At 39.9% G+C, this 24436-nt stretch overlaps 1 protein-coding gene across 2 annotated transcripts in view; it reads left to right on the top strand.

The window, feature by feature from the left end:
* The window catches only part of LOC132987258 (dehydrogenase/reductase SDR family member on chromosome X-like), a 54460-nt gene that overhangs the window by 10775 nt on the left and 19249 nt on the right, over positions 1-24436 (top strand). The window contains exons 1-3 of one of the 2 annotated variants that reach the window (XM_061054187.1): positions 3167-3369; positions 4417-4524; positions 16646-16714. In XM_061054187.1, coding sequence (XP_060910170.1) covers positions 3264-3369; positions 4417-4524; positions 16646-16714 — 283 coding nt within the window. In that variant the 5' untranslated portion in view covers positions 3167-3263. Of the gene's footprint in view, positions 1-3166; positions 3370-4416; positions 4525-16645; positions 16715-24436 lie in introns of those variants that run through there. The other variant, XM_061054188.1, reaches the window with a different exon arrangement.

Raw genomic sequence — 24436 nt, 5'->3', positions numbered from 1 at the left:
TCCCTGCAAGTCTCATGTGTGTTCATATGTCTCCATTTGTGTGTGTGTGTGTGTGTGTGTGTGTATGTGTGTAAAGGACTGTCTCCCTGATGTCCCATCATCCCAAATAATCATCCCATAGTCAAGCGTGAGATGCGATTTCCTTTAAACAATGGCAGGGTAGCTCGCCTGGCTGACCCCCCAACCTCTCAGGCTGCAACGGAACAAACAGTCACACGTGCACTCCAACGCACACACACACACACATTATCTCAGCTGGCATTAATAGGGACACATGCACATTTAAATATACACACAGCCTCCACAGCTCAGTGTCCATCAGAGCCGTGGTGATGACGCAGTCCCTTCATGTTGCTGCTCAGTTTTATCCGCCTTCTAAGCAGCCTTAAATAACTGGAGTCAACAGCATGTCAGTGCTGCCGCTCTAGCCTGAACCTTAACTATTGGAAAGTGGGCAAGATGCTGTCTAATACTAATGATTTCACTACCAAGAGAGAAAGGGAAGTGATTTTCAATGGCCCGGACCTGTCTTTAAACATAAATGATTGTAATTTAGTTCAAATGAAGGACTGGGGGAGTTTGGTTGGCCTTTGATTGCCAGTGCTAGTTCAGTTGGCTCAGCCCTGCTAGTCAAACACAATCCATCTGGCTGTGGGCTTTTTTGCTTGTAAAATGAAAAAAATATAGAGGTCAAGATTTTTTCTCATTCTTTTGGGGCCAAGTTCAGACTTGAGATGTGTTTTTGTCTACTCCAAATGAAATGATGTGGCCAGGATTTCTGTTGGATAATAAGGTTTGTGTCTGCTTTTTTCTCTTTTCTTTTTCTCTTTTCTCTTTTTTTTGTTGCCTTTTCAGCCCCTGTGGATACAATTACTCAAATTACACTTAAATTCATACTGGTATTTTGTTTAAATATAGTATAGTAAATAAAAGAGAATGAAAATGTTGCCAATGTGGAAGTGCAACAAACTGCAGTTCCTTGATTGTCCACTTGAGACTGGCTTTAATAACCAAATAAATCCACATTGGGGCACATATAATATAATATTACAATAGAACCAAGCATGTTTACAGCCTGGAACAAAGAGGAGTTTTAGTCATTAGTCAGCTTGTGTTTTTATTGGTAAAATCTGAATGGGGGTTGACTTTTTTTATAATTCATTTAGGTTATTTTAAGAGTTACACAGTCTAATGGGGGCGTGGATGTTGTAGGCTGTTAGCCAGGAGGCTATGCGTTACTTTGGACAAATCCTGTAACTGACATGAGACTGCCAGCTTTTTTTGTGTAGTTTTTATACGGTGACCAAAGGTAGTATAGGAATCAACATTTTAAATATGGCGACTGTCATCAGTGGGCTTCTTAATGCCTCTTCAGAAACCACTGGGTTCATTCATGTTTTATACAGCCTATGTTTGTATATTTCACTTGGTGGAAGTGGTATTCTCTATGTGAAGGTAACAATACAGTAATATAATTTTAGGTTCTGATTTAAAATTTCTTATTTCTTATCAGGTTTACAGAGAGAATCTTTGTTATTTCAATTTAGGCCTACATGAAACATCTAAAGTAGCTGAAATGTACTCACTCTGCAGTAATGGCCCCTGTGACCATCTATGTGTGTGTGTACGTTTTCATTTATTTTATTGTACTTTCTGTACCTGTCTTTCTTAAGTAGTTATTTTGATTAAACTGCCTGGGTATAAAAAGAGAAATGTCCCTTTGGTAGAATCTCTTTAGGGACATGGTTATACTGTATATTATATATAAATACATGTAAAACAGCAACCAAATAGAGACTCAGTGATTACTCCAAATCAATTTCCACTCTCATGGGCTCACTTGAATTGAGTGACTGCCATTACCATTTCAACATTTTGTTATGGGTATATGTGATTCAGGCTAGCAGGTGTCTTTTTAGTGTCTTTCATTTCCAAGAGACCAAAATAAACCTTTAATTAGGCGTTAAAAGGCTGAATGCCATCTTTGCTCTTGTAAAAGATCCCTCCTTGCTTCACAATCATCCATTAAACACATTTAGGGCATTCATGTAACCACTTTCAGCATGTACAGCTGAGCTTTTTTAGAGGGAGAGTGTGCTCTCCTTAAAAGCATGTGGATGAATGAATGGATGCTCTCATAATTGAAGTCTTATGTGGTTTCTCTTTGTATTTTATGAAGCTCACTTGTGTGATGAAGCATTTCAATTTGTATACAGGTTGTGACTTAGCGCATGCAGCATGTCTTTAGCATCTTTGCAAAAAGTCACCACTCCAGCACTGAACACTTCTCCTTAGCTCTATGGCTGAGGTTAAAAATGACAGCTGCAGTAAATGGTGAGAAAGTGTAGTCAACATTTTTATGTACATTTGGCATTTTAAGCAAAATAAAATGTTCCTCTAGTTGGTCAATATCAACAGGGACGAATGTGTTTGGTACTGATTGGAAGACATGGTTTAGAACATTAGATGTCAGTTGTCTATCTCTGAAGGTGAAATTGATTTTATTATTACTGCTATTAAATCAACAATGTAGGCTAAATAAAAATGCTGCTGATTTTTATTTCCCTTTTAAACTCAATATAAAAAGGAAAATATTTTTTCTCAGCATTACCTCAGCTGTATGACTAGTCTCTAAAAAGAGTAGATTGGTATGGTGGACTCAAGTCATCCCAGTGGAGGAAAATCTAGTAGCCTATTCCCCAAAGTGTAGAGGAGCTGCAGACAGAAGCTTAATGCTCAAGAAACAGGTTCTTAAAGTCTAACCTGGGGAATTATGACTCAAACTGGTGTGCTATCATGCCTCTGTCGCTTCCGTCATGTGTGACCTGCCTGACAGAAGTTAATAAGACAGTCACTGAGCTGAAGGGGGCAATATGCTGGATCTACAGAGAGCGATCATATGGCACATCAGGCAGCCAAGCAACAGTGAAGAGCCCCCTCAATCAAACTGTAATTCCACCTCTAAAGATAAGTGATGGATAGCTGCAAGAGATCAGTGTTTTTCAAGGTCAACTACCCACTGAGCTGTCAGGACGATTAGTCAAGTAGACGCTCTCATGAAAAGCCAATTTTCAAACAGGCTCAAACGGGACTCAAATAACCTTATTTATTCAAATGACACGACAAGGAAGGCGGCGAGTGTGGGCGACGTCATATTGGAATGCACCCCGTAGTCGGAACTGTCCCATTTAGACCGGAGCTGCTGCTGCTGCTGCTACACTGTAGCGACTGTACCGCTCACTACGATACAGTTTCGGGCAGAGATGTTGTCGGCTCTCCGGTCCTATCTCCTACCAATTATCAAACTGTACCTTCTTGGTGTGAAGGTCCTGCTGGTTCAGCTTTTCAGTAGACGTTTCAGGTTGCCAGGTGGGTTTAAGGTCTACTGCAGGTAGCCTACGTCATTGTTAAAGTTAGCTAACGCTGAGAGAAGTGTAGTAGAAAACACGAGTGAAACAAAGTGCTGTATTGTATATAAAACAGCCGAAATTGACAGAAAGCTCAAAGGTACCCCCCTTTCTTAAGATATGATATTTCAAGCGAGTTCGTGTATCACAGGTCGTTGTAGGTTTAAATCTCATGTTTTTAACATGCAGTTTGGTCTACGTACATCTGAACGTAACGTTATCTCTCCTAAAGGAAGTTCAGTAGTAGAGTAGATTACAACCGACTGTCAATTAGTGCAATACAGTAAACTTATCAGAACTGTTCCCTAATTTTTCACTCAGTAGACTAGATAGTGTTTAACCATTTTTTATTATGAGGCCTACAGGATTTTTTTAAACGAACAGGTATTATGGTATTGATCAGTTGTAATTGGTGTAGGCCTGACTGTATGTGATAATTAGTTCAACAGTCAGGTGTGTATTACAAATTAGGCTACTTACATTAATTAATATGTTTTGATTAATTACCCATCAAAATCTTTCTCTCCATAACACAGCATGGCATGCACACAAGGTAACACAGGAAACACAAAAAGGAATATTCTTATATGTATTGAGTCTTGTAGCCTATAATGTATCTTTAGGATTACATTACGGGGGACATACTGAAACAACATTGTTATTTGTTCTCTTTATTCACTTCCTTGTCATTAAGTTCATCAGAAAACTATAAAAGTCCCTCCATGCTATGACTATAAAGTGATACTTTTTTTTTTTTTTTTTGACTTTTGCTTTTAGGCAGAATGTCTTCTCTTGTTGGAAAACCAGTCTGGTAACTCATTATAGGAACTCTATAACATGAACACAATGGGACTAAAAGATAGAGCAAAACATACAAAATGTTTATCATAGTTGAGCAGAGCATCTACAAGGGCTTCAAATGTCTTGAAAAGTGAACCATCTCCAAGCAGCTTCCTTATCAAATGACATTCTCCCTGATATCTTGTTTGTCCTCTTCTGCCTCTGCCAGCGATGCCGAGACAAGATGGCAAGGTTGCCATAGTGACAGGAGGAGCTAGGGGAATCGGCTATGAGGTAGTCCGCCACATGGCCAGACTGGGGGCGCATGTTATCATAGGTACAGTAACGAGCACCACGACACTGACACGCTAACAGGACTCAGGGCAACAGATGCCACCTTTGACAGGATGTATGCACATGTATGCTACTGAGACTTCCATTTGTTTCCAATGTAACACAACAACTATAAACAACACTATGACGTTAATAACCTTACATTTGTGCATTCTTTTAAGTCAGTATTTTACATTAAAAGATGTCATGCAAAAAGAAAACAAAAGAAAACCAATGTGGAAAAACACCAAAAGAACATGCCTGTAGATTAAAGGGAAAATGGTAGACTACACACAATTAGCGAGATGATGCTTTTTAAGTTGAGAAACTTTTTGCTGGTATAGTAGCAAACATGACAAAGCAATTTGACAGAGTACTTGTCATGCAGATGTGAAAATGATGGCAGAATTGCTGTCACAGATGATGATGCTTCAATCACTGCTAAACAGGCTGAGATTAGTCTGCGTGTTTGCGCTGCAGACAAACAGGCAGAGCTGGAAAAAAAACTTGTCAGGCTGATAAGAGGACAGCTGAATTTCATGGTTCAGACTTTTGATCCTTAACAAGGAGGAAAAGGCAATTAGTGAAGGGATGTTTTCTTGCTGCCTGACAAGTGAAGAAACAGGACTTTGTAATTATCATCACTTGAACAACTAGCTATTAGTTACACATTATTTTTGTATTAAAAAAAACACAGGTGCTAGTTGTGAGTGTCAGATGGTCCAAAATCTAGTTCATACAAATTTGAAATGACAGGAAAAAAATGTAAGTATTTCAATTAAAAAATAAAAGCCTTTATAGACTATTTCTCGTGTAAACCAAAATATATTTTAATGAAATGATCAAATTAGTTTGTTGCCTCCTGGTGTTGAAACAGATGAGGGTGAGTTTGATTTTCCCTTAAGCAATATGCCATGCTGTCGTTTTGAAGAGCAGCTGGCTGGATCAAAAAGGAATATAATAAAATAAAAGAGAGATACTGGTAGTTGCTTTAAAAGTTTACTTTGCTATAAAAGTTCTTTTTATTTTATTTTCTCAAAAGCTGTTAAAAAAAACCCTGAGTGTAAAGTGTGGTCCTTGTGGTCGTGTCACTGAGCTGGAAGCACACAGATTGCGTATTGAAACAGTGAGTAAAACCTCAGCTAAACATTGTCAACAATATGGAAGGAATCCCGCGTTTGTTCTTTCTTAAAAGCCTGTCACTGTTAGAGATCCTTGCTTAGCATCATACGGTCAACAGCACATTCAAATGCCTCTTGACACCCCGCTGATCTGTCAGAAGGTTTGGAATAACATCAAAACAGTTTGTTTTCATCTTAAGAAAATGTGTTTGATGCGCCGCTGTGTGCTGGTGTAAAGACTTCTTGATGTGTGATGTTAAAAGGCTGTTGTAAAACTGTGTTTTTAAATGCAAATGTAGGATTATGAGAGGCTTTTTTTTGTGCATAAAACAACAAGATCTGATATATTTTTCATCAATTATTTATTAATATACACTTTGGCAGATACATGCAAAACACTCAAGTCTTAAAAGGGAATTGGCTTAAATCCTTTATACCTACATTTGCATGTGTTTACTGCGTATAGTCCGCTGAATTAACTCGCCTTTTCCCCAGTGTGACTACTGCATATCTTGTTCCCCCTTTGTTGAAGTTCCACTGAGTACCTACTTATCAATGTGGTGTACTACATCCTGCAGATCACTCACTCATCCTGTAACCCCAGAGCCTCTTGCTTTAATATGTTGATCCTACACCTCTGATGTCTCCCCGTCTTCCTCCTTAATGTTATGCAGCTCAAGGCTCCATCTGTGATTAACAGTTCAGTTTCCTTATTTTGTTGATTCCTCCAACCGAAGGCTGTGAAAGTGAATCATTCGAGTTTATCGATGAATCTGTAAATAGTCTTTTTTTATTCCCAGGGAATCTGTTTTCTCACACAGTCTCATCTGTTTTCATATCTGTGCATGGCCTCTGTTGTTGGTAACATCAAATCATTTTAGTGTTGTTTTCTTTGCATATTTAGGGCGTTTTCACATTTGGCATGACTGTTTCGTTTGGTTTTCCACTTCCTTGTTCGAGCAAGGTTGCGTTCACATCACTCGCGGACTGACGGTACGGTAACTGAGTACGGTACAAATACAGTACGTTTGTGTTCACACTGATCAAATTTACCAGATTTTGGGGTCAAGCGTAGTTGGATCCTAATGTGAAATCACCATTAGACTCTTACAGGAGGAGCCTATTGTTGTATGGGAGTGGCACATTCTGGGTGTTTTATTGGTGCAAAAGGAGCTTTCTCTGCATCAGTCATGTTTTCATTTTGATTTGTGATCGAGAGTTAGTTGCAAATCGGCTTTGGCCTTCACAGATAATCCATGGGTATGATGTGTTGCAAACAAGGAAAAAAAGAGAATCATGTTACCCCAATACATATGACTTAAACATGCATGTAATGGACTTGATTCTTTTCTAATCTTCTGATCACTCAAAGTGCTTTTTAAACGACATGTCTGATTCACACCACAATTATAAACTGATGGCAGAGGGGGCTGTAAAGTGCCAAACCTCCCAACAGTTCTATTTTATTCACACACTGTTGTCTATGCAGCACAGCAATTTGGGGCTCACTGTTTTGCCAAAGGCAGTTCAAATGTGGCTGCAGGAGCCAGGGTTTGAAAGAGGAGCGACTCTACCACTGAGGCACATGTCACATTGTTCATGGAAAGTTGTCTGGTTTTGCTCCACACTCGAAAACTTGTTGCACTTGCTTGAGATTGCAATCCACAACTTCTTAAACAGAGATGCAGAATGATATTGGCAAGTCATGAAAATCCACAGATAAAAACATTGACATTAAATAATAGCATCAGAATAGAAAACAGACAAACCTTATTACATTCACCACAAACTCTCAATATTTCCACAAAGTGCACATTTTAAAAAGCAGAAGATATTTTGCACACATGTAATGCCTAACTCTATTCTCTTTTGACACAGCCAGAATCAGTTCAGTTTTGATCAGCACTGACCAGCTTGAAGGGCATCATCAGAAGAAGATACTAAACTTTCTCTCTAAACATTTATCAGGTTTAAAACAAATATTTTAGGCTGGTATGACGTGAATAATGGAAATGACACATCCCTACAACTCAAATCACAAACAACCCTGATGGTGTAACATACTGTATCTAGTTACATTCGGGCGTTTCATCTTCAAATGTCCTGTTTTGGTTTCCAGTGTGATTGTGCCCAGCATCATCAATGGAACAGAACTTCAATGGAACAGCGCTATCTAAATCTTTTTGCTTTAGCTTCTCACAGCTCAGTGACTTTTAAGCCGTACTGCTAGTTAATTCTCATGCTGACAGAAAAACTGGATTTCCTTCCTGTTGCTTTGCTCATGTCAGTGATGTTGGCTGTTATGCAGTTAATTGTTGTAAGAACCGTCTAAGTTCATTTCTCATTAGTAGTTTTATAATTTAGGGAGGGAAATAGCCGGCGCTGGTCTCTACCTTCAAATTGTCAAAAGTCTTTCCTCCACGCGAGAAAAACTTCAACCCGAGCGAGCAGAGCCTCACCCCGAGCGAGGAGAAAGGGAGAGAGAGAGAGAGAGAGAGAGAGAGAGAGAGAGAGAGAGAGCAGAGCTGCAGTCCTGCACTCGCAGAGCAGACAGTGACATTCTTTGCCTCACTTGTGTTATACTTCACCTTCCCAGCTGCCTGTGTGCAGCTCTCTGTTGATGAATTTGTTGAATTTGTGCACAAAGACTTTTATGATGTGCGTGGCAGTTAATGTAAGCGTGTGAAATAATACAATACGCTCACGATTATAGTTAATTGCACCCGGGATTAGTGATAGAAATAAACCGCCATATACTTCCTCTTACAGATCATTTACCCATCTTTGAAGATTTTGATACCACTGTGTAGGAAATGCTTGCTAAATGCAGCGTAATGAAATGCAGCTGTCTGAAAAAGAAAAACCCCTTTACCAAATACCAGCTGTAATGTTGTGTAAAAAAAGTCTCCATCAGTGTTTCCCACAGAATGACACAGTACCTAAACGCTTTCTACACTCACATACACATTGTGCATTTCCTCTCTTAATACACACAGCAGCCTCCCCCTCCCTGCCTCTTTCCTTACGTATAAAACCCTTGTCAAGTTAAATGCAAAAACACAAATTTTTACCTTCTTCATTTTTTCTTTGTTCTTTTTTAGAGGAATATTTAAGGTTACGAGGTTTCAGGGCCAGAAAAATCTTAAAGACTTTGCGATCATGTGCCAGATTAAAACTAAACAGCTGATTAAAATAAGCTAAATTAAAACAATTGAATAACTGTCAGAAAAAACAGCCTCCTTCAGTCCTCTGCCAGATGTTCATCTTGGATGGTTCGTCGTGTGTTGTTTGTGTGTATTGTAGTTTTTGGAAGGAAATCCTCATTATTGGACAAGTTCATTACGGTTGATACAGCTTAATCTTTTTTTTTTTAAATCAGATTTTGATCATAACAGGGTTTAAAATGTTTAATTTAGTGAAAGAGGTTGATAAGATAAAAAAAAAAAGACTCAGTAAAAAGCAAACGAGAGAAAACTCAGGTGGAGAGGAATATGAGGGAGAAGCAATGTGTTCCATATTTAAATGAGATTGTTACCACTACAAGACATGTCGCTGAGAATTGTGAATACTGATACTGACCTATTTAAAGACAAGTCAGATAGTAAAAATAAATGTTTCGGGAAGGTGGTGGGGGCTTCATTGTTTTTTCAGAACAGTCTTCTTCCTCTTCTTTCAAGATCCAAACCGCTCCAAAAAGTCGTGCACAGAACATCAACATGTTTTCATGCTCGGTTTCCAGGGTGACGCTGCATTTTTCATTCAGCTCACAAGCCTTTAAAACTTTGAAGAAAACTCTGCTTTTTTCATTCTGTGTGTACACTGAGAAGTCAATGACAGGGTATCCTTGGAAACCGGTTGCAGCAGAACCTTAATGAAACTTGAGGCCTACGTATAATCGGACAAATGAACTGCGTACATAAAGACATGCTCAATGTGGTAGTCCGAGGTGATCCTTTGTCAGCTTATCCCACAGGAGGATGTCTCCATTAAAATGTCTCTACATTAAGATAATTCATGAAGTGAGAATATTTATGGTAGAGTGGATCCCTCTCTGCTAATGGAGCTAGTGCATATTTCAGGTTAGAGTAGTAGTATAGTACTTGTGTGAAGAGAGATCATTGTTTGAATGAAAATGATGCCTTTTGGAATTTTTGATGTTAGTATAAGACACTTCAATTCATTCATGTTTAAAAGTCTTTGCAGCTACAAACATTTTTAGGGTGGAAAATAGAAAAAAATGTGACAATTTAGATTTTAAATCAAGTGCATAGCATTAGTATCATAAAGAAGAAATAAATCAATATCAGCGTGCATTGCATGCATTTCTTGCAAAGATACACTGAAATTCTATCCAGAAAAAATATAAAAATGCAGAAGATAATAATGTTACAATTTTCAATACAAGAATAAATGTGCAGGATATGAATGCTTTTCTTTGCCAGTAATTGTATATAATAAATTTTACTTTTCAGACATGGACACAACAGTCATTGTGGAATATTATAACCAATTAATACCAACCCATTAATCAGTTTGATCCCCCCCTTTAAAACCAAGGAAGATTTTTGTTGTTTCCATTCTGCTTTTTGGACATATTTATTTTTTCATGGCAAGGCAATTTGTAATTCAAATATCTAATTAGATTCTTTGTCTCCTTCTGTTTCCTAATCAGTGCCAATCTAACATCTAACATTTCATGAAATCATTAATGAAGGCTAATGCCAGTGACAGAAACGACCTTTGATAATTTTATGCCTGACTTCATTACTTTCCTCAGAAAGTGCCATTACATCAGTTTTATATAACACATTTTGATGTGTGGGTTTGATGAATTGAACCCAAAAGGAAATTATCTTCGTCCTCTGCTACAACTGAAGAAAAAGTCTGGAGGGGCAAAATTTGAAATGCATCCCTGAGTTGTCAGTCAACCTGTTGTTGTTGTTGTTGTTGTTGTTGTTGTTGTTGTTGTTGTTGTCGTTGTCTATCAGGTATACCCTGGGAAATGTGCACATTCTTTTACAAGAAGTCACTTCAGGGATCGAAAATGACTGCCTTCCTGGTGCCAACCATAGACTGAAATGGAAATATTAATGAACGAAGCCTGAGTGACGTCAGCCATCTGCCACAGCAGGGGGCTCTGGAGACTCATTGGCAGCCGCCGCCATGATGGAAATCCTGTCTCAGCCTAACTTTCAGTCAACCTAACAACAGGCTGAGGCGGGTGTTAAGTCTCTTAATGAACCGTTACATCGCACCCACCTGTCAAGTATGTCAGATAGCGCCTATGGGTAACACATATCGTTTTCAAAATCAAATGGAGCCTTTTAAAAAAAAAAAAAAAATCAACCCCTGTTTCGTGTGTGCCAGTGATGACAAAAACTAATCAGACCTATTCGTTTTTTGTACCAGGCTATAAACATGTTCATTTATGATGTATGAACAGCTTTTTTTGCCTGTTGTGTGTATGTGACTTCGGGTGTTCCTGGAGCCAGCCTCATGCGGACACTCGACTCCAGGATTTTGTTCTGCATTGGCTTCCCTTTTTTCAAGACCGGAGGTTGCCGTTTGGTGCCAACCCAAGAATTGGCAGCAGGGCACACATAGCATCCTACAGTGTAAAGGCCCTGACACACCAAGGAGGTCGTCGGCGGTAAGCGATTGTCGCCCTAGTTTTTGCAGTGTGTCCAGCTCCATTGCTTCCCGTCGGCCCCGCCTGCCTTTGTTTAGTCCGATTCAACGGTCGTCGTCGTCGTCCGTCCTCGTCCTCTTCCGGTTCCCCCTTTTAAAAAAACAAACAAAAAAAAAACTGTAGTGTATAAGTTTTAATTCACGAGCACTTGTACATGTAAGGGGCAATATGCATTCATTCTGTAAAAAGGAATTATAACTCATGGATGAAGAGAACAACCCTCCATCTGTTTATGTTCCTTCACAGAAAAATCCTAAGAGAACACTACACGTCTAAATCCTTCAGTCTGCTCTACCCTAGCTGAATAATAACAAGCTGGCAGCCTGGAGCTATCTGCACTCCCTGATCATACAGTTATAGATAACATTAATCCCAGAGCCTGACGTTCTATTTATTTTCTGACAACAAGCATGCACATGCAGTAACACACATAACCTGTCTCAACTTTCATGAGATGTTTCTCATTCATCTCTCTCCAGGCTAAATGAACCACAGCTTTAAAAAAATAAAAGATTGTCAACTTTAAAACTCTGATTTTAAGGCCAAAGGCTCTGATTCTGGAAGTTCTTTGTTTAGTCACTTTGTCACGATGTTCCTTATGTGTCCCAAAATCTGTCATGTATTAAATTCCCAGAGTATACTCTACATCTCCCAGTCAGTTACTCTCATCATAGGCTCCTAATTCTAGACCCATATCTTACTATATTTTTAAAGACAATTTAGGGGGATTTTTGTTTTCATTTGATAGCACAGCTTAAGAGAGACATGGAAGCGAGGGAAAGAGAGAGTGGGCGATGACATGCACCAAATAGAGGACAGGGAGTCCATCCTGTTATTAGTGTGACTAAGACTGTAGCCTATACATGGGGCATCTTCTCCACCCACTGAGCTTAACTCCTATCCTAAATCACTTTTTGTCTCGAAGCCTTTAAAAGTACCAACAATACATTTTGCATCTAAGGACAACAACAGATTTAAAGGTTGATACGTATGTTAACTGAGCTGTCCATTACAATGTTTGCCTTTGGAATTGAAGGAATAGTATGGCATATTGGAAAACATATTAAATCATCCTTGCAATATTGCGGATGGAACATCAAGAGCAGAGCCAGAGTCAGAACATGTAGGCCAAGCTCAGCATAAAGACTGGTGGGAAACGGACTAGCCTGGCCGCTGTTTAAAAATGACCCAAATACCAAATGGATGGTCTAGTTGGCAAAACCCCCCAATTTAAATTCAGATTTATTTTACACCAAATCTGACTTTGTTAAAACTGTGGTCATGCATTTAATATTACCTACTATTTAGAAGGGTGTTCAGGCTGCTGCTCCCCCATACCTTGATTTACTTACAGGTACTTACAAGTAAATCACTTCTTCTTGTTAGGTTAAAGGTTAAAAAGGCTGTTCTTGTTCTATTCCTTTATGTTGCATCGGACCTTAGACAATGTTTTACAGCTAAAAGATTTTTTATTTGCATGCCACCATGCAGGTATGAACTCTATATGAACAATAGGAGCTTTCCTACCATCATGCCTAAAACCTATGCATACTGATTCCCTGGCATCCTACACTGTAAATGAAGATGCAGCTCAGAAGTACTTAATGGGGCACCGCTTGGCCCAGCAGTTAAGTCGTGCCACATGTTCAGAGGCTACGATCCTCCAAGCAGGTAGCCTGGGTTCCAGTCTGACCTGTGATTCCTTTCCCACATGTCGTTCCCCCACTCTCTCTCTCTCACTCGATTTCCTACATTATCCATTGTCCTATCAAATAAAGGCATAAAATGCCCCAAATAAACTAAAGAAACCAGATAACTTTTTTGTATTGATTGATGAATGGCTGTTTGTAAAGATATTGCCCCAAACTGTTTCCAAGCCTTAAATCACAAGTGGATGTGATTTCAGGGTATAACATTTCAGATATAATATATAATTACATTTTTTTCATGCCTCAAGGTCTTTATTTAACACTCAGACATAAGATTAACGTTGGACTTACTGCAGGTGGGTCTATATGAGGTGTTTATTAAGATTCTCTTACTCTGTCACTATCCATTCGTTCAGCTGCAACAAGATTATTTAGCTAATTTAATCAGGGCAAATTTTTCCAAAAATATTTAGTAGGCAAATTGATACCGCAGGGCTTATTTTTAATCAGTGGCTATTTTAATGGAGAGCTTTTACCCAAAGCAGTTGTGCATAAATGTGTTTTCAATGATATGCAGTGTTCAAAGTAACTTAAGCAGAGAGGCCTGTTGAGGAGAAATCATCTGAATATATCTCCATATATATCTCTAAAAATCTCCATTTTCCTAATCATTTGGTTTTTGGTTTGTTTGATTGTGCGTTTTAGTGATGCAACAATACATTCAGCTAATATGTACCTCCATGTTTTGGTCACAGATTTTGTCTGGCCAGGGCTGTTGGAGTTTAGTTTTTTTGGTTCCCTTTTCCATTCTTAGGAGGTTTAGGCAAATTTTAAAGAAACAGGTTGAGAAAAACAAGGCTATTTTCTTTATTCCAAAACGTTTTCTTTATTTTACTTTGAAGCAAAAACACTTTTTAATTTATACACATTCCTGCTGTAAAGTCTCAGTGAAAAGAAGGCAGTGTTTAAGTAGTGCCATGTAGACCCTCTGTACAAATAGGAAGACATCTCAGTATTTTAAAATAAACATATTTTATTTTTCCTTGACTTATGCACAGAAACTTGTCGAAAAGCGTGGATTTTTCATTGTGTATGGTCTCTTTGTTTCAAACGCTCAATGCCGAAACCGAAATGTCCCCACACCACTGATTTGGAAGACGGTGGTGGTTCCTTATATTGCTGTCTCTCCTCACTGCTCGCCAAGTAATGTGTGGAATCTGACACCAGTGTTGTCACATAGTGATTTGATATTTAGTAATGGAAATGAGTTTTTTTCACCCCAGCGCTTGGACTCACAGGCACACACAAACAGCCAATTTGTAGAGAAAAACTATGCATGGAAGCTAGTTGTATGCAAAACCTAAATAGCTAGATTCACAAGTGCGTATTGAACCGTGGATGCCGTACCAAACGGTTCAATATTAAATTGAGAGCTGTTGCATCCCTAGTGCGATTTGTGTGACCCTCGTGAGTCGTGACACATCAACCTGAAGAGCTGCATCCTTAGCCTCAGTGCATCAAGGTAAATGATGCTGTGCCCTTGAAAAGGCCTCTGTGTTAATCCAAGATTAGTGTGTCTGTGTGTGTGTGCGCAGACTGAAAAATGAGAGTGGACTATTTGTGTGAATGAGTTTGGATAGAAAGAGAGTCTGCATGTGTGTGAACTATTGTTCTGTCATTCACTGTTGATTGACCCATCCCTTTATCAACTAATTGTCTTTTCTAAATCGTGGGCAGTGAGCGTGTAGGTCAGTGCCCGTGTCTGTGTGTATTTACCTCTTAATCATCCTTAGTTCCACACTAGAGGTGTTACCTTTGTCTTTTTGTCTCCCTTACTTTCCCTAAGTAGGCAGTAGCTCAGGCCGTAGGGATGAGAACCGGAGGGTCGCTGGTTCAAGTCCCGATGCGGACTATAATATGGAAGTCCTGAGTACTGCTGAGGTGCCCTTGAGCAAGGCACCGAACCTCCACCGTGCTCCCTGCGTAGCAGTGTGTAGCAGCCCCACTCTGACATCTCTCCGATAATGCATGTCCACGGGTCCGCTTTATGTGTGTGATTCAGACCTGTGTGTGTGAGAAGCATGTCTCTAAAATAACCGAGTGTAAACCAGAATTTCCCTCAGGGGATTAATAAAGTATATCAAAATCAAAAATGAAACCATGATGAAATCATCATAAGGTTGAGGAATGCAGCAGATCACACTTAATGAAACAGCAGAGAGGACACTTCATGCAGGCAGCTGGGGTTTCACCTTTGAAATGCCTAGATTGACTGTTACTGAAAGATTGGTTCTCAATAACTATTCCTAATTAATATACAATCTGCTTTTAATTCACCAGCTCACCGTCTATATCGTCTACTTGCCCTTCCTCCAAGATGTATGTCCAAGTGTGTACACGTCTTTTATAAATGAGACCCCAAGAACTGTTAGACACCATGATCCCCCTTCTATTTATTGATTATTTTTCCTTTCTTCTTCTAAAAGATCGGTCCAGTGTTTCCTAAGGTAATGAAAGGAATCACTGAAGCTCCTCTCCTTGGCCTTTAGAGAATTCAAACAGCTCCTTTAATGGCTCCCACTTCAGTACTTCCTCTTACTTTCTCTTAGTTAGTAATGTACGAGCTTGGTTAATTTGTTTGCAGACATTTCCTGCAGACAGAAAGTCTGTGTGTGTGAGTCAGAGTGAATGACTGTATCCTCTGAGGTCATCTCAGCCTGTTAATCTAGTGTACTATAATTATCTAAATAAAGAAACAATTCTGCTCTTTCTGTAACTCTAACCTGTATATTTTAACATACACTAACATATGTATTTAACATGCTTTGTTTGTTTTAAAGAACACAGGAAACTTATTGGCCGTGCACTTCATGTTTCTTTACTAAATGAGTGGAAATCCTTCTTGTCACCTCAGCTGATACTTTGTGTATTATTTCTTGTTCATACTATTTGGAGTTCATGTCGCTCTGGGTGACTGGACAAGCGCCAAAATGACACACCAGCTATTGTGAAAACATTGCTCTTTCTCCTCGATTGCATGAGTCACATATGCACTTCGGGTAATATCTATCATTACGGCAGTACTGCTGCAGCATGCAGCAGACATAAATTAGAATATAAACGTCACTCTCTTCCTATTGGCTTGAGCTGAATTTTTCGGGAGAATATGATGCTGTGTTCTCACATCAGCCCACTCGGACTTGCTGCGTTAAAAAATACTAAGGGTCTGGCCGGAGAAACTCCGGGTGAAGTCCGAGCAAAAATTTGGCTGTTTGCGTTCACAAATACAGCTCCTCCGGCTCCGGGTAATCTCCAGAGTTTTTCAGGAGATTTCCGAATGTGTGAAAAGGGGTTTAATGTTATTTATCAACAGGCTCACATTTTTTCCGTATCTCATACATAATTGATGGTATGATGAAATATATATATATATTTTGTAAGTATTCTACAGCCTTTGAAACCCCGTTCTCGAGCTCTCCCTGAAGGGCTCAGTAGTTATATGAACTCTTCATTGAGTGTAAGAACTCTTCTTGGAAATACGATTTTAGAGAGAAGAAAGAAAATCAGTTTTACAAAAAAGGAAAATCTCTATTATTTTATTTAAAGGCTCAAAGGCTTTGTCAGCCATTGTATAAATCTCTGTGTGTGTGTGTCCTTCTCTTTCAGGTGGAAGGAATGAGCAGGAGGGTCTGGCAGCCATCAGGAAGATCTGTGAAGAGTACAAAGAGGCCAAAGGTAGCTTTGCAAACATGTCGGAGAACACACAAATAACACTCAAACACTTGCAGGTGTGTACTTGTTTTTTGTTTGCCAGTGTTAGAAGATAAAGGGCAGAGCGGAAGCAGTGCGTACCGCAGGCTTGTTTCTACAGTCTTTACTCGGCACACGCACATAATTGCACTCTTGCAGGTAACACACACACTGAGACACCCAGCGCTTTCATGCTGGCTGTACAATGTCAGGGGTGTTGATGCACTGTAAGGAAGGAGGAAAGGCTATAGGAGCAGAGGGGATGAGGGGGGAGGGGTAGAGACAGACATGAAAGGAGGCAGAGGGGAGGAGAAGAACATGACAAATGGGCAAATACGGGATGATATAAAAGGGGAGAAGAACGACGAGAAGGAGGTGGTGATGGAGATGGGGGGGGGGGAGAGACAAATGATAGCAGCCAAGAGATTTATTACTTCATTGACTAAAGCTTACAGGGTTCTCTGTAACTCCCATGTTGAGAAATTGATTCGGCTGACCTTCACAGCACCATAAATTCAACCATAGTCTCATGACCAGGAGGTTAAGAAGTTATTCTTAAATGCGGCAGCCTTGAGTCCTAAGCAAGGACCGTCAGTTGGTATATACTTCAGTGGTGATACGGAGACTTTAAGTCATTAAAATATCTGGTACAATTTAATTTTTGACTAACAAGACAAGCAGAAATGTGTGCTCTCTTTATTTTTTATGTATGACAACAACTATATTAAAAGTAACAAAACATTTGGTTACCAGGGTTTTCTTTGTTTTTACTCAGATTTCACTGAGTGAGGTATCGCACTATGAGAAGTGTCATCTGGAATGGCCAATCACTGAAGCTCCACTAGCACCACGTCTGTCAGGGGACAGACTAACATTCTTCGTTGCATGGGCCTGTCCACCTATATAACCGCCACTGTGACTCACTCGGCATTCTCAACTGTATTTCTTCCACCTGCTATACAGTGCAAGCAGTGCTGTGATACATTACTCAGTTTTCAGAGAGCTGGGGTTACCCTGGTAACCAAACAATCTCTTTCAAACCTCACTATGGAAGATATAGCCTACTTCTAGATTGCATGATCCGAAGCCCACAATACTTAGACCTAGGAAAGTACACCACAAATGCTCCCCAGGGACTAGCAGAAGGCCCAGCACTAAGGACAGAGTGCGCTACAGAAGGCTCTGTCACATCCAGACAGTAAAACCAAATAGATGTGTGTGAGTGGGGGGTGCCCAACTGGCAGCAGTGCATATATCATTCACTGAATTGCCCTGAAACAGGGCCCATGAGGTGGCCATCGCTCTAGTGGAACGAGCCCATATTTCCTCCACTATCCAGTGAAACAGACTCTGGCAAGACAGGGCTCACCCTCCGCGAGAAAGGACACAGAAATCGGAATGCTCCCTCTGAACCCCCTTGTCCTGTCCAAATAGATGCGCAAAGCTCGAATGGGACAGAGTATATTTAGATGCCTCTCTCTCTCTCTCTCTCTCTCTCTCTCTCTCTCTCCTTAGAAAAAAAGTCTGAGGGGTGAAAAACAAAAAAACAAGCAGCTTCACTGTGGGGCAGCTGTAAGACGACTCACTGACCTTGGGTACAATAACAACAGGGTTAGGGCACAGCATCACTTTTTCATAACCAGGATGAGCTGGATGAATACACAGACGAGGCATGTAGCTCACTTATCTGTTTGGCTGAGGTCAGAGCATGTAACAGTTTAGCTAAAAGAGCTAAACGCTCGGGGTGTGGATGAAAAATCTGACCACGCACCTGTGACACTAAGTCTCTGGCAATAGAAGCAACAATGCTCGGTTGTGTCTGAGACGAACTAGTTCTGCCATCTATTGTCAACTGGGGCGAGTTTTGGAACCACCAGAATTAAAGACAGCTGCTGTTCCTCCACTCTGATCAGTACAGGAGCTGTGAGGCTAAGGGGGATGAACAGCATGTTTGGCCATGGATATGCCAGCGCGTCCATTCCCAGCGGTGTTTCATCGTTTCTTAGTGAAAAGAAAGGAAGACAATGTGCAGAGATCTACAGACTCTTGGATGCATCTCTCCTACACCAGGTGAAGCAGGCAAAATCTATCCACTCGTCCTTGTGACAGAACAGCTTGAAATGAGACAGAATTTATTTCAAGACCTAAAAACTCTGTATTCTGAGTGGGAAAGAATGCACTATTGACTTGATGACACAGAACACGAATACAGAGGACAATCTCACTATAGAAAAGAAGGAATACATTTTTTTCTTCAAGTCAATTTGATCAAAATAATTGCATAACTAAAAGCCAAAACAAAATAACAGGACTTTTTTATATGTTGCTTGGAATTTTAGTAGCTATTAGCATCCAGATATCAGCTTTTGGTGGCTTAACATTTTAAAAAATAGCTTCATTTTTAATCACTTTATATTAACAGCAAGATAACAAGAGATTATGCATCAGCTTAATTAGAAAATGTGACAAAGAGGAATTATTTAAAGCTTAATACCAGCAGCAGTTTTCCTGTTCTCCACAGATCCCTCAAAACTCAACCAACTGGTCACTGGTTGCTTGTTCTTCCACATTCATTTACTCATTTTACCCAAGTCACTACTTGAAGAATTCCTAAAAAGTATTTGATTTTAGATCAAGTTTACACAAATGTTTTTGATAAAGTTGTTCCCAGTAATGGTGACCAAAGGCCAAGAATTTAAAAGTTCTCTTTGTCGCTTTCATACTTTGCAGTGATGACAAAAAAAACAGATTTTTTATTTGCTTGTCCAAACTTAAAACTCTCTTAAATATTCAGTGGCCTTGTCTTGTCATTGAAAGTGAGAAACAGAAAGAATGAACGTGTAGTCTAGAGGAGGAAAGGTTCATCTACTGAATCCTCAAATTTTGCTTTGTTGACTCTGAAAGTGAAAAAGAAAAGTCTGACCCCCGCCGGGTGCTTGCAGAAAATGAAATTTCCTTGTACTGTATAAACGCTGGTAGTTTTTTATGGTTGATTAATTAATTAGTCATTTCAAAAAACATCATCAGCATATCACCTTTTAAATGATGAGATCCCACTGAATGAATTGAATGCATTGTTTAATTAAAGACACGTCTGAGAAGTCACACTCCGGTGACTAAAACACTGAAGATCAGATAATGAACCTGCTCTAACTGTACGTGTTAGTACTTCATTCATTCTCATTGACTTGTGCTGACGACAGGTCATGTATGATACTGAATAAAGCACTGCCTGATGGGAAAGCAAGTCTCGTTTAGTCTTTCATGGCGTTGCAGTAGAGAGCCACAGAAAGCTGGCTGGCTGGTCCCTGCTTGTGTGTAAGTGGCTGTCAGGTACAGAGACAGCGGCCGTGTAGCTGGTGTCATTGAAGTCGATTTCCCTGGACGAGGCCGTGGTGGAATTGATTACTTCTTTTGTAATTGGCAGGCGCTGAGGCATAGGGGACAAGGGGGGTGTTTGTAGCCAGATGCCTGTGCGCTGAATGAGAATGTGTTGATGTGTGTGTGTGTGTTCCGATTTGTTTGAATAAGACGGTAATGGATTCTCATTAGTATGTGAGGCAGGAGCTTTAAACATCTCTTTCTAACGCCCTTTGGCATCCTTCCTAGTGTTTGCACATTGTCGCTTATAAGAAATGGGAGACAGCTTATAATACACATTCGACCTGCAGAGGCTAATTTTTAAACTGGGGACCAGTGGACATTTTTAGAGGTCCTATGGGATTTCAAGGTGTCATCATTGATTAAAAACTACTTTTCTAGAAAAGTTTTTTGTGAGTATTTGTGCCATTTGAATGGTAATAAAAGATGTTTTTGTTGCCTTTTTTGCGCTCTAAACATCTGTTGGTTTGCAACAACTGTAAAACTATGTATCACAGGTCAAGGAGCGTCAGGTTCCCAGAGCCTATCAAGTAGAATTAAATAAAACATAAATCATTTCAGACACTTATAACTAAGTCTGTCACTGAAATAAACTTACTCACTTAGCTTATAGCTATCTGCTCTGTGGTTTACTTTCCTATGCAACTATGTTACTATGTTAAACCGGCTGGCGGTGAATCTGCCCTTATTGTTTACATCTGTTTGTCTTTACAGAAATTGCTATTTCGAGAAATACATTTGTTTGATACTTGAAGCTTAAAAGCTTTCCTCCTCAGCTTCCCTTGTAGACCTCTTTAACTTCCAACAGTGTGATAAAGCCAAACATTTGAATATCGTCAGAAGGGTAAATGAGATGTAACACAACTGCGACACAAAGGTCCTCAAAGTGTATTTAGTATTCAGTCACTCCACAAGACATTAGTCTGCCAGGCTCCTCTCAACTTTTCAAGTTACCTGTTCTCCTTCCCGTGTCCATGTTGGAGTCAGGCTGGCAGAGGGCCAAACTAAGAGTGGTAAACAGGGAGGACAGATTTAGTTTGTATGAAAAAAAGACCCACTTATGATAATAGGATGTGGTGGAAGGGGATATTCCCTTCGGGTTTTTAAATCTAAATATTTATTCTAGAATAAAATACCTGTTCCAATGGGATTTTGTATTTTAACAAATACTTTGCAGCCCTACATATTAGACTGTTTTTTTGTGTTTGTAAACATGTAAATTTTTGGGTCCATTTAGTATCACGCCTGATGTACTCGAGGTGAATTGCCTAGAAAACCTCATGTACAATCCTGAAGCAATATGCTAATGACTTTAGACTGCAAGTGGGTGTAAGTTAATGAGGCTTAAAGCATTTTACTTTGCATCATAAGCATTTGCACACACACACACACACACACACACACACACACACACACATGCAAATAGAGAGTATTTCTGTTATTTGGCCACAGGCAGAAAGTCCTGTCCACTAACTTTAGTCATGGTGCACTTGAAAGTTACACTTTTTTGCCTCAAACCATAGACCCAGATTAACAGCGTGAATCAGGGCAACCTGTGTGTGTGTGTGTGTGTGTGTGTGTGTGTGTTGGTGTGGGTGGAGGTCTGTGTTTGTCAGCTTAACACACATACAGTGTGTGACTGATTTAGGATACCCAGCTGCTCCCTTCTTACAAAAACTGCTGTTATTTTATCTAAGCTCTCTCACACCAACTATCAACAATGAAAGTCACATTTATTAAGCGTATTCATAGAAGTTATTGCACATTCCAGTATACAGTTTCTCACCATTGCAAAACACAGTTCCTGAAAATAGGGCTCTGTTTGTCAATCCCCACACAGAAAAGCCAATTCGGTTTATACGTAAATACAAAAGCAATGAAGCATTGTGTCGGTAGAAATTATCTATATGGTTTTTAGCAGGACACAGTTCACAGAATAAACAAGCTGCATGTTGTTCTTCATGTTCAGGTGTTGGTTTAAAAGGTAACCTGCAGAGACAAAGCTCTTTTACTGTGTGTTTTTTATTAGAATTAATACAGTGCTCATGTATGCACACACAAAAAACTGTGAATGCTCACACTTGATCCAGCAGTGATCAGCTGATGCTGTCATCCCAAACCCTGTGCTTCATGTGACCTTATGAAGGAAAGGACATCTTGTGTCTGTTAAAACGCATTTCCCTGTTTGTTCTCTCCTTTGATTGCATCTCTCCAAGCATCGGTGGTTGGAGAGACTAAGACGCAAGGAAAAGACACAAGTGTGGGACTCATGGATGCAACTTAAGATACATGGGATGTACCCCTTTTCCTCTGTATTCTCTTGCTCATATTCCTCTCTTCTGCCTTTTTCTCCTTCTCCGCTTTGTCTTTCTTTTGCTTTAACACCCCTTTCCTCTAACTCTTTCTCAGTTCTTGCAAACACCAACAATCAAACCTGACTCCTATTTATGGTTTTGAAGCTGTGATTTCTGTGTGATCTGATTGGTTAAATGTTTTGTCTTCACATGTGCTCTCTGAGTTCAGGTGATTACTAATTGAATGTGCAGTTTCAGCCGAAGTGTTTAGCAATTAGCACACACAGGCTTTCAGCTTTGAATGATGTGTCTTAATTGGTGTTTTGCAAGGTACCGTGTGGAGTGTTTTGAAGAAAAACGAGAGGTTGAGAATGTGTAACAGTTTAGAAAATCTGGGCTGACGTTTTGCTCATTGTGTGTCAAATTTCAATATTATTTTTCTATTAAAGGGAGTATGCAGTGGTTAAAAACTGTGGTTGTAAATGTTCTGTCCATATTTATATATCTGGTGTTTGTAAGACAGCGTCACTGTTGGCCTTTACACAGATTTCAGCCGTCTGACTTTTGACTCGAGAGTATCATCTCTTTAATACTATAAGCTGGGGTTGACTGGGTCACCAACTTGCATCCTCTCTCCCACATCAGGTGGAAAAAATGGAGGAGCAAACACTGGCGAGATGCCTAGACGTAATATTCTTGGATATCACTGAGTTGTTTATCAGACCGCTCAAAGTGAAACTATTTATGCAGTTCTTTCTTGTCATCCTTTAAAGGTGGTTTTAGAGCGGACAGTCCATTCATCCTTTTGTGTTATCACTCTTTATTTCGATGGGCGGGGTAGGTGAAAGCAGGATGAGATCCAAAGAAATGAGGCTTAAAAGTGAGGTGAGTTTATGACTTTACCTCTTGTGTTTGTAACACTTAAATCCATCTAAACGCATTGGTCAGTTAACATTTGATAACACTAAGATCTTGGATTTGAAAGAGTTGTGAAAGCTCTGACTGCAGGAAAAAACATATTAGACCCCCTTTTCCACCTTTTCAAACAGTCCCCTGTGGTCTAAATGAAACATCTGTGCTGTGCTTTGGTCAAAATATAACATGAATCAAGCACCAGAGGAGGTTTCTGACCCTGTATAAACCAGCTCTCTCAGAACACTCTGTTTTGGTGTGTGTGTCTCTTTAAATGCAATGAGCCCCCCCCCCCCCCCCCCCCCCCCCTGAGTTTTCCCGGTAGACATCACTCCTTTGCTAGGGAGAATAAAAATGGTGGACCTGCGGCTTGGCTGGGGGTGGAGTCCATGGGTGGAGATACAAGGGAAGGGGAGGGTTTTTGTTTTTTTTAACCAGGATCCCACTGTGATGTCACAAGGAAAGCAAATTTGAAACGGAGCGTTTTTCTCCGTGTTGTAAGACTTATGCAGACCACAAACAAAGGACTGGATGGGTTTATTTCACATTTTGTGGGTCGTTAGACACTCAGGTTACCCAAATGTATGTTCAAAAACACTGTTAAAGTGGATTTTTGATAATATGTCCCCTTTAAAGCATGTGAGGATGCAGCTCAGATCTCTGCCTATTTTTGCAAGCAAGTGAGACATTTGATGTGTTTACAGATAATCCATCTTAATTAAATCTACTGGAGTCAGCCAGGTGGGAAGGAGGGGTTTATAGCAAAGGAAGCAGCCAGCCTCCATCAACAATTTTTATGAAGGCGTTGGTTCTTTTTAACGTGATAACATTTTCCTCATAAACCCCCTCAGAATAGAGCAGAAGAAGATGCTGCAGCACGAAGGCCACAAAGTGAACTCTTGCACTACGAGATGTGAGTTTGAGCCATGGGCATTAACCGACTTACATATTAATCACCTGCTGTCCTGACAGACTGCGCTTTCGCTTGTTGTGATATTCCAGGCAATCTGTGTGGCAGAGTATGTCAAAGTGAGATTTTTTTCGTGGCTGTTCACTGTTGCATGCTTAAGTCTTGCTGGAAGGAGAACTTCAAAGTGCACTTTTTCTTCTACTATTATCA

This window comes from Labrus mixtus, chromosome 13 (genome assembly GCF_963584025.1).
Source record: "Labrus mixtus chromosome 13, fLabMix1.1, whole genome shotgun sequence".
Taxonomy (NCBI): Eukaryota; Metazoa; Chordata; class Actinopteri; order Labriformes; family Labridae; genus Labrus; species Labrus mixtus.
The sequence above is the reverse complement of the archived record's forward strand: the minus strand, read 5'-3'. Positions and strand labels throughout refer to the sequence as shown.